Consider the following 10,504-nt stretch of genomic DNA (forward strand, 5'->3'; position numbering starts at 1 on the left):
TTGAAATAGTTTATATAACAAGATTTTATTGCAAAGTGTCAGCATAATAATACTAGTCTGGAGGAAGAGGTCAAAAAACTTCAAGAAGCCTCAGTCTATCCTTCACTCTGATCTACACCCTTCTTAATTTCTGTTTTCACCAAATTCAATTGAAAGAAGAGATAACAATGCTGTTGTAGCTAATTTGTGATGATCAGTCATCTATGGAGTTGATGTTTTTCTGTCAGGATTTGAAGAAACTTGTAGATGTCTTGAAGCAGTTCTTCTAGGATACAGCAGGAAAGAAATATGGGATGCAAAATGATGTAAATCCTAGAGATACGATTCCTTTAAAACAGGAGATGAATTAAAACAAGTGCAAAGCAGTTGGGACAAATGCCTGGGATTCTTGGTTGTATCTCATACAGCTGAACAGGATACAATTCAGTCCTTACCTCAGTCCTTGGATTATTCAAACAAACTCAATTTACCTGCTGGACAATTCAGACAATAGAGAACTACTGAGGAGAATGGGGTACTACCTACAGACCTTACTCCATAAGACTTGGAAGGATTGAGTAGAAGTATTCAAAGATCACCCTGACTACAGCAGTGCCTGCCTAAGTCAGATCTAGTAACTTGGAAAAGTTGAAGAAAAGAACTCTTATTTTCCTGTATGCCTTGCCTAGAGTAGGAGAAAATGGATGTATTTGTCAAATACACTTGCTACTATAATTTTGAGTACACTAAGGGTCTATAAATAAAGCCAAATATCTACAGAATTAAACTACAGTCACCGTACTTACTAAAGTATTTTATAATAAAACTAAAATATTGAAGTAATGGATAGTATTTAAGAATAAAGTTTTCTCTCAAAGCCAGTAGTAGGAAAAAAATCCACATGCATTAACCTGAGTCTGCCTTCAGGTGAGAAAGAGCACAATACATGTGCCTGATGCAGTGAGAGAAGGTCTCTGTGTCTTTGTGAAAAGATGAAGATTGTGGCTCAAAGGCTTTAATTAGCCAATAAGGACAGTGTGCTGGTAGTAGAAGTGTTGCTGTGCTGCTAAGTCTGTTCTTGATGTGGACCATCATGGATTTCATCCCTTTCATTTTCCTCAAATCATCTCTTGTTGGAAAAAGCACTTGAAAGTCCCACATCTTGAGCTGAAACAAATAAAACATGAGTGAAAATAGGGCAAACATGGTGAATTTGAGATCTTGGCAGTCATAAACTGAGGAGTTTAAGGGGAATATTCTTTGTGAATGACTTGGGAAGATGATTCATCACCCCATGATGATTGTCCTTGTCCCAGACATAAAAAGCAGAAATCTCATTGATGCAGTGTTGTATATGCTTTCTTTCCTCACAGAGTTTGTCTTTGAGATGTTCTGCCTGAATTTACCACATGAAGATTTTTAGAGAAATACAAACACGGAAAAAACCCTTTTAATTTCATTACACCAGCAGCAGTAACTAGAAAACAGTTGTATAGTTGGCTATAGTACCAGTCCAGCAAAAGCAACAGCAGAAATCAAGTGTGTTAGTGTTAGAATGCTTTTGCCATAAATATATGGGAAGTGTTGTTTGATGGGAGATTGCAGCTACATAATCTAAAATCTTTGTAGATTTTCAGTGTAGCTATGTGGAGGTAAAAGATATTACCAAGTGGTCAATGCAGATTTTCTAACAGCTGCATTTAAAAAACCCAGCACCAAGTTACCCTGGGAAAAAAACAGTACAATTAGAATGAAATTTCACAAAAGCATGTGAATTCCGAGTCAAGTATGTTTTAAGCACGGCAAGCCCACACCCTGGGATTTAAACATGTATGGGCTTCTGGAGACCTTGTACCACACTCAGTGTTTCATATCACTGGAAAATATGTAAACAGCAGGTGAGCCAATTCTACCTTCTTTTAGATACTTACCACTTGCAATAATAGCAAGACTTTCTTTCCACTGGATAATAAGGTGAAGGAAAGAAGTGCTTTACTCTCAACAGACGTCCTTGAGTGTAGCACCTGGAATTCATTGTACTGTGTCAAGTATATATTGTGGTTAACTACAGCAGAAAGTGTTGTTTTCTGGAATGATGAAGAAAAATTTCCATAGAAACCTCATAGCTTACTACCTTGAACTTGGAAAATGACCATTTGAGGGAACAAAAATGAATAGACAAAAAATAATGGGGTCTTATAAGATGCTTAACAGACTTAGACATGTGCCCATAAGTGTATGAAGATTGGCACCCACTCTAGGCTGAAAATAAAGCAACTTTTTAAACACTGTTTAAACTGAGATCTAAACCATTGTGAGAAGGATGCAACACTCAACGTGTGTTTTACTTTCTTTATGTAAGTGTTGATTGTACTCAACACTCACGTAAAGAATATCTGTATAGTTGGTACAAATGAGTTTCTCTGTACTTACAGAAGAATTTATGCAGGTCTTCTGAGTTTGGTGTAAGGTCAGTGTGATGCAGACCCACCAAGAAACATGGTACATGAAAGCTGGAGAAAGAAGGATCTCCATCTTTCCCAGAAAGGAGAAAAAGCATCAATAGCTGATTTCTGCCATTTGACACAGTCCTGAGAAACCATAGATGAAGTTAGCTTTCTTCATCTTCAGCATAATTCAACAGGTACCCAAATTACTGTTGTTGGGTTTTTTTAATAACAGTTTTCCAGAGCTGAAAAGCATATCTAGTATATTTAAAAGTAATAATTTTAAAATATTTGGAGATAACTTGAGAGTATCATGTGGCAAAGTTTTCTGGAGAAAAAATCAGAGATTTCTATATGAGTCCCTGTGGCATAGCACAGATCATAATCATTGAGAGTGTAAATCCATGTGAATGTGTTACTATGAATAGGATATGAGGAATTATCCTTTTCCAAAGTTCATGTTTACATTTTCTGTTTCTCTGTGTCTGCATGTACAGGATGCTGAAGTGTGAGTGTTGTCTCTTGATTTAAAATCTTTCTATAAAGAATAGCATTGCATGTTGAAAGATGCCTTTACCATGTAGTCTATAGCAGAATATTGTCCTTAAATTTATTTTTTTTTATATCTCTTAAAGTTATTTCATGTTATCTGTTGTGACATAATAGTTTGTGTCATGGTCCTATTTGGGCAGAAACACGTGCCCTTTTACTTCAATGCCAGATGGTTGATAGATGAAACTTACTCAGAAGGTGATTGGTGCTTCTTTTCCTTCTTACTAGTAATCTCCACAGAGATTGTTGTAATTAAGATGTTGTCATTTCCACTTCATAGGAAATTCAGGGATTTTAACACATTGTCCCAAACTTTAGATGAAAAGAAAAAATATAGAAAAAAATTTCCAGAGTTCATTAAGGAGTTTCACTTACCTTCTCCTGCGTACCCATCTTTCCTCCTCAATCTGCTAATTGTTCTGTAGCTGAAACAGTCCTATCAAGTGTGCTGGGCTTTTGGATCTCTTAGCAAAGCCTCTTTTGTTTTGGTTTGTGGGGGGTTAAGGGAGGGATATTAATTTATTTTTTTGTGTGTATGTGTGATGAAGCATAATTATCTCTGATTTTATTTCATCTGAGATACTTAAGGTGTATGGGAGAGGGACAGAAATGGAATGGAGGAACATAACTTGAGTACACTTGTGGTACTGCATTTGCTTCAGTCTGGAGAAGACCAAAATGATAAGGGCTACTTTAAGGTATAAAAGGAAAAAAAGCAGACACTTAAAATGCTGAAGTACTAAAGGAGTTTTTGTAGTGTGTGGAACATCGCCCAGGGGTTAATATGAACTACAAGTGAAATAACAGCCTCTTTGAAACAGTACATCTGATCAGAATGTAGGGAGGTATTAGACTTAGTTTTGCAGCAAAGGATACAAGCTCTCCTGCAGCAATCAGTGAAAAGAAAGGATGCAAGTGTAGATAAAGTTGGTGTGGGAGGGTGTTTGTGGTATCATAAGCATTCATTCTGGAATTTACCTAGCAGAAAAGGCACATATAATTACTGCATATAATGCAGTAAGTGTGGGCTTGATACAAAGCACAGAAATGCTATAAAGGAAAAGAAATAAAATGTAGGAAAATAGTTCTGATTGTATCCTGTTTAATGATTAAGAATTTCTACAGTTTTGGAAGAGGGAAGTTTTAAGTAACATTTATCAAGTCAATTAAGATCACGTGCATGGGAGAGAGTCTGCAGAGAAGCTATCAAAAGGGAAGGGAGAAGCTATTTAAAATAAGCAAACAGAGAAGCATAATTAAATGTTAGGACAGATAAAGCAAGGACAAGTAAAAGTGATAGATCCTGACACTGACAACACACAGGTGGTACTCCATGAGCTAGCAAAATATATAGAATTAAACAAGACCTACAAAAGCTGTAATTTCACAGGTGTGGTAGAAAAAAACACAGATGCAGGAATGGCACTCAGCTGTTGAGATCAGGGGACAGGCAGACCTTCTCAGCTGGTTTATGTACGTGTGTGTGCCAGCACAACCACTTTTGCAGGCATAATTATGAGGGTTGTTTTCTGAACTTTGCTTCAATAAACCAAAGTGTGTTCTGTAAATACACAGCACAATCTGTATATGTTATAAACTGTGTGTGCTGGTTGTCCTCTTTCTGGTTTCCATTTCTGGGATCAGCTTCTCAATCCAGAAATGCTTTTACTTTCCATTGCTCTTTTAACCTTTGGACAGCATCTCATGTCTGTTTTCAGCTTGTGCACAAAAGCTGACTGCAGCTATCTGGTAATTAATTTGCCAGGCACAACCTCACAAAGAGAGACAAGCCTTCTCTTCGTGGTCTTGCAACGTTTTTAGGTGTCAGGAAGTATGATTGTTGTTCAGTGATTGCCAAAGCTTTTACTGCAGTTGTGAAACACATCATGATTGTGAAGCTGATCAGTGTGTGTTTGCTTCAGGAGGTAAACCAGCAGAGAGATCAGGAATCTAATAAATGACATTGAAGCTGTTCTCACTTTAGATCTTTTCTCAGTGAGGAGAACAGGAGAGAAATTAATAGAGACCAGTGGTAGAAATAGAAAACAAGATTTTTTTTTTTAAAGTGAAAGTTTGATGCAAAATGCAGTAGGCAGAAACCAAAGGCAGAATGATGAAGCAACTTCTAATATAACTGGCAAGTAAAGGGCATCCCTGGGACATGTAAATACATTTATTACGTGGTTGAGTATCTCAGCAAAAAAGCCTCAACAGTACAGTTCTAACCCAATTTGGGATACATAGGATTAGCTCGTTTTATTGATTTATGAGTCACTTGAACCTTTGTAAAGAAGATAGACTAAGATCCAAAATATACAAAGCACACTTTAAGAAAGAACATTATCCTATAAATTTTGAAGTTTAACACAAAGAATTAGAGTTTATACAATGTTGTTAGTATTTATTTGCTGCATTTTATGTAAACTGCTACTATCAGCAACGACAGTATTGAGTCAAGGTTTCTGAAACAGATAAAGACCTTATCTCCTACACGTATCCTGACTTCTCCTCACTGTTTTCCTGCTCCATTGCCTTGTCTGTCTTTGGGCCTTTTGTACCATATGTGAAGCCTCTTCCAGATAGGGGAAGTAGGAAATGTGGGAAACGTCAAGTCTTTCAATTCATGCTTTTAAGATTTCTCCTTCCTAATCATGTATTTTCTGTTCTTTTCACTAGGACATATTTCAAGACATTTGTCCCTCAGTTCCAGGAGGCAGCATTTGCTAATGGGAAGCTTTAGACAGCTTTGGACATGGAAACTATACTGGACAGATCCTTCAGTCTGCACATGTCAGCCCAGAAGAAGAGTGCCTGGAAATGGGTTGGACTGTCTTGATAGGTGCTTTCTTGCCTCTGAACTGGTTTTGGTAGCTTCAGTTTTTGGAACAAAGACCTCACTAGCATGCTTAGAACTGATATTTGGTATTAGTCCTGCCCCTTTGCCTCTGCCACCACCATTCCTTTCTGTATCTATTGGATTAAATTTAAAAGGGTGTGTATTGATATGATAACACTTTCTTGTGCCAACAATGTCCTGTATGTTATGCCTTGTTTCCTTGTCTTCAGATGTTCTAAATTGGATTGGTTTTCCCCATGGAAATATGATGTAATGTGTATATTTAGTTAACATTTTCAGCTTATCCTAAGAAAACATGAAACTGCCGTATGTACCAGGAATGCCTAACAGACTGTACAGTGCCATATTCTGCCTTGGAGGTTTGTGTCTCACTGTGGTTGTTACTCTCACAGGTATGGATATGAGTTGCACACTTCAATTCTCAGTGCCTTTCCAGTTGGTGTGAAGTTAATATGGCAGGGTGTTTGAGGTTTGGTGGTTTTTCTGATGTTTCTGTTGAAAGCTCATCTTATGTGACATGTTAGGATTTTATGCTTTGTTTTTGTTTCCAGTTGTACAATTTTGGTGTTTTCCTAATGAGAGCCCCTTGCCATTACAAAAAAGTTTTACTTCTTTAGTACCAACAAGCAAGTAAGTAGTTATATAAACCAGTATAACAAAATAAAGCTCTTTCTTAGACATGTAATTTTTCCAAATAAGATAAATACTGCTATAAAGCAAACTTTCAACAAAGGAATGAATGATGTCTTGGAAAATAGCTGATGAAATAATGTAGGGCTGTAGGTATTTAGCTTAATGCTTAAGTTCAGCATATCTTCTCAGAAAATATTTTTAAGTCTATATAACTGGAAACATTACCTCTCCTAATTCTGAAATGCCAAATGCAAAATCCCACCTATTCATCCTTTCTTTCCTGCTTGTGTCAGGCGCACCGGTTGGGACTAATGGTCACGATGTCACTTCCCCAATTAATTTGTGAGTAGAACAAGGTACTTTCCAGTAAGGAATAAAATTAACAGAGTATGTTGCTTATAAATGGTATCTGGAAAATGTGTCCTACTTCTGCTAAATACAAGGAACTAGATGAATCGTTATACGGATGATACAGTGGAACTGGAAAACATTTAATTTTAAATTTTTCACTATAGCATCACATGCAAGGAAGTCTTGTCAAACTACTTGATTGGCAGTATTCCCCTACCCTTTCTACAGCTTGTTATTTCTCATGAAAAACAGTGCTTTTCAGGGTTTGTATTCACCTAGGAAATACAGATGGGTTTTGAGCAGTCAAGCTTAATAATTAAGAATTATGCAAATAATTTGCCTCTAGAAACTACAAGTATTTTTAGCTAGTTTGTGGGCAAAATTTAATTTATGTTTAATACTGAAGTTCTTGGCTGAAAATTAAGCTGCCAACAAAATCAGAAGCTTTACTGTAAGTCTGCAGAGAAGGCATATTCTGTCCTGTGACCCACCCCTTGGTGATTCTCAGTGCATTTCTGAGGACTGTCAACAGTTTCAAAGGCCTGAGCCTGAATTCACTCTGTGGAGACATTGCATGAGGCTTTTGCATGCTTACAGCAGATGTGGAAGGTAATGGATTTTTGTGAATAGCAAAATCATAACTGAACAACCTCAAGTGACTAAGAACAAAATATTGTACTGGGATGATCTCATGTCTGAATTTATTCAGGTAAAGGCCAAAGCCACAGACACATATTCAAGAATTAGCCAGCCTTGTGAATGGGGTGGGAGAAGGAGGGTGGCTAATGAAAAACATTTGTTCTCACAGTGTTCAAAATCTGATAGAAACAATCTCTAGCCATCTTCAAAAGGTATAAACCAAGCCCTTAAGTTGCATCAGCACATTCCTGAAATCTTACATTTTATAACTTTGATTCGGTGTTGTACTGATTGCCCCATGAGCACAGTGTGTGCTTTTATATACCTGATTGCCCAAGTGGCACCAATTTTTTTTTTTTTTTTTCAGAAGTTATCTAATTCAAAGGTTAGAAATTGCAAAATAGTTTGAAAAGAGGTCTACTCTTCAGAATTTAGATTTATTCTCAACCAAAAATGTATCCTTCACCTCAGTCCTAGTCATTTTGGACAATGAACTGCTTTATTATTAAAGAGTTTTAGAAATCACGTAAGAAAATATTTTGAGGGTACAAAAAGCCTAAACCAGCAATTCATTGTGTTGAATTCTAGTTTCACCAACTTTTGACTAACATACATAGAAACAAATCAATAGTTTCAGACTAATTTTGATGTCATGCTAGAATTGGTAGTATTTTGGGAAAAAAGGTATAAAGATGAAAAACTGTTTGTGTTTAAGATAAGGTTATCAATTTTCAGATTAGAAGAAAAGGCATTTTTGTTACACTTAATGAACGTTTTCTTTATTTCAAGATCACCCTTCACTCTTTGACCTACATATTTTAGGAAATAAAATTTTATGGTATTTTATGGATCCCTTTCTAATAGTTGTCAGAAGTATTGGGAGTGTTAGCTCTCCAATGAGGTATTGAGAGGAGAGACTGAAATGAATGGAAGCTTCTCTCCAGGAGAATTACCATATAAATACTATACCAGAAGAGAGGGTTCATTTGAAAAATTTTATATCAAACCAAGTATCCACTGAAGGCATTTAAGCTGGCCGCAAAAGTTGGGATCTGATGAGTTGGAGTTATTTCTGTTATCTCCTGTTTTGTTATTATTTCCATTGTGGCCAGTTTAACGGCACTGAGACTCTCAGCACTTCCTTCCCTATTATGTGATGTATGCAATTGAAGAGAGCAGTCAGACCTAGGCTATTTCCCTTGGCTTATGAGAACCACAAAACACAGGAGAGAAATAGAAATGTTGCAAACATATCAAAAAGCCCAAACTCTGCACTGTCCTAGTTTTGACTGAAAGAATGCAGGAAGTCTTGAATTACTAAGCCCTGCTAATACATGGTTTTCCAAAGGTCCTTAAATCACAAACTTAGAGTCAAGCCTTCATTCATCTGCATATGTGATCCACTGTCTTAAAGTAATGCCAAATCTTATGGATCCAAAGTCAGACTTTTTGTGAACTTGCTGGAAAGACTGGACAAACAGCTGGAAGAATAAATAAAAAGTAACTATACCATGCATCATGTAGCCTTCACTGATCTTTCCATTGTGCTGGCCACTGCTTTGTTGATTGGCACCTTTCATTGGGCACCATTTGGTATTGTCACTGTCTTTGAACATCCTCCCATTCATACAGAGTGTAGATTTGAGTCATTCTAGAGAAGAGATCATTGTTGGAGCTAGCCCTGATCTCCTGTGCATTGTTAAACCCTCCCTAGGGATGTTTCTCTGTATGTTCCCTTTCTCTCATCCTGCCTGGAACCTACAGCAATAAGTGAATCAGTGGTGGATGAGATTTAGCCATGAAGTGCAGTACTTAAGGCTCACTTCAGGTAGTTTTACAGAGATTTTTACCTAGGAAAGGGGATTAAATCTTGAGTACTCTCCATTGAGCAGTACCCCCTAATATGAGGCTGGGGGTTTAGCAGAGCTCAGAAATCTGTGCAAGTGATGAGCAGATGCAGCTTAGACATCCTCCTGTGTCAGTACCCTTGACCAGAGAAGCAGCAGGCAATAGAAACCTGTAGCAGCACGAGGGTCACCAGTGCAGGTCTGAAATATATTTCTAGTACCATGTCTGTGCAGCTGTGACATGGAGAGGATGGAAAGAGTCCTTTGTCAGTTGCAGGAGGGAGTTTCTCATCTTTCCAGCTTTGTGAGAAGGATGTGCTGCAAGGCGGTAGCAAGCTTTGGACACAATTTATGACCAGGATTGTTAATTATGGGGTGCTGTTCCTTGTCCTGTGAAGCAAATGAAGTCTGTGACCAAACCGAACTGCCCGTGAACACTCTTCCTTAAATTATTTATGCCTCTGTAATTGATGCATTGTAACTCTCATTAAACCTAAAAGTTACTCTTACTTCTTAAATGTTACTGAAAATCCCTTTAATCATCTCCTTTTCAGTTTATATTTTCAGGTCTCTGTCCTCTTCTAGGACAATTTTTCTTCATCCTTACTGCTATTTTTAGCAAACTTGAGTTCTTTCATTTATCAAGGCAGCAAGGTATATGCCAATATCTTGTGGGCCTATATTAAATATAGAATTATTTAAAATAAGTAAAAGCTGTTAAAATAAGTAGATGCTTTATTTTATTTACTAAGACAAGTGTAGTGTTCTCCATAACAGAAGAATTCTGAGGAGAGGCTATTCCCAGACCAGAGAGGATAATCATGCTGATGGCACTTGGTACATTTTACAGCTCTTCATTTAATTTCCATGTTAGCAAATTAGCAGGGGCAAAATGAATTGTCCTTTCCTGAAGGAAGCCTGCACCTAAGTAAACCATTGATCAGGCACTATCTTTTCCTGTTTATACTTTGCATCAATAGGGTTTGCCCCTACAGGGAAAGCCAGTAAAAGTCTGGAAAATGTCTATAAACAATGCAGGGTTTGTTTAATATTTTAATTTACTGATTTCTGTAGATTCAAAGAATAATTTCAAACTTTTTTCTGGACAAAGGTTAACAACACAAATATCAGAAACATGCAAATAATTATACCTATGTAGAAAATAAAAATCTTAGCAGTCAAAGTATTATTCTGCAAGA

At 37.0% G+C, this 10,504-nt stretch overlaps 1 protein-coding gene across 1 annotated transcript in view; it reads left to right on the forward strand.

Annotated features, from left to right (window-relative positions):
* The window catches only part of BABAM2 (BRISC and BRCA1 A complex member 2), a 161,967-nt gene extending 153,000 nt beyond the window's left edge, over nt 1-8,967 (forward strand). Inside the window, exon 12 of the mRNA XM_079298010.1 lies at nt 5,655-8,967. Within this exon, the coding sequence (XP_079154136.1) occupies nt 5,655-5,718 (64 nt within the window). The 3' untranslated portion in view covers nt 5,719-8,967. The remainder of the gene's footprint in view (nt 1-5,654) is intronic.
* The last annotated feature ends 1,537 nt before the right edge of the window (nt 8,968-10,504 follow it).

Source organism: Erithacus rubecula (genome assembly GCF_903797595.1).
Source record: "Erithacus rubecula genome assembly, chromosome: 2".
Lineage (NCBI taxonomy): Eukaryota > Metazoa > Chordata > Aves > Passeriformes > Muscicapidae > Erithacus > Erithacus rubecula.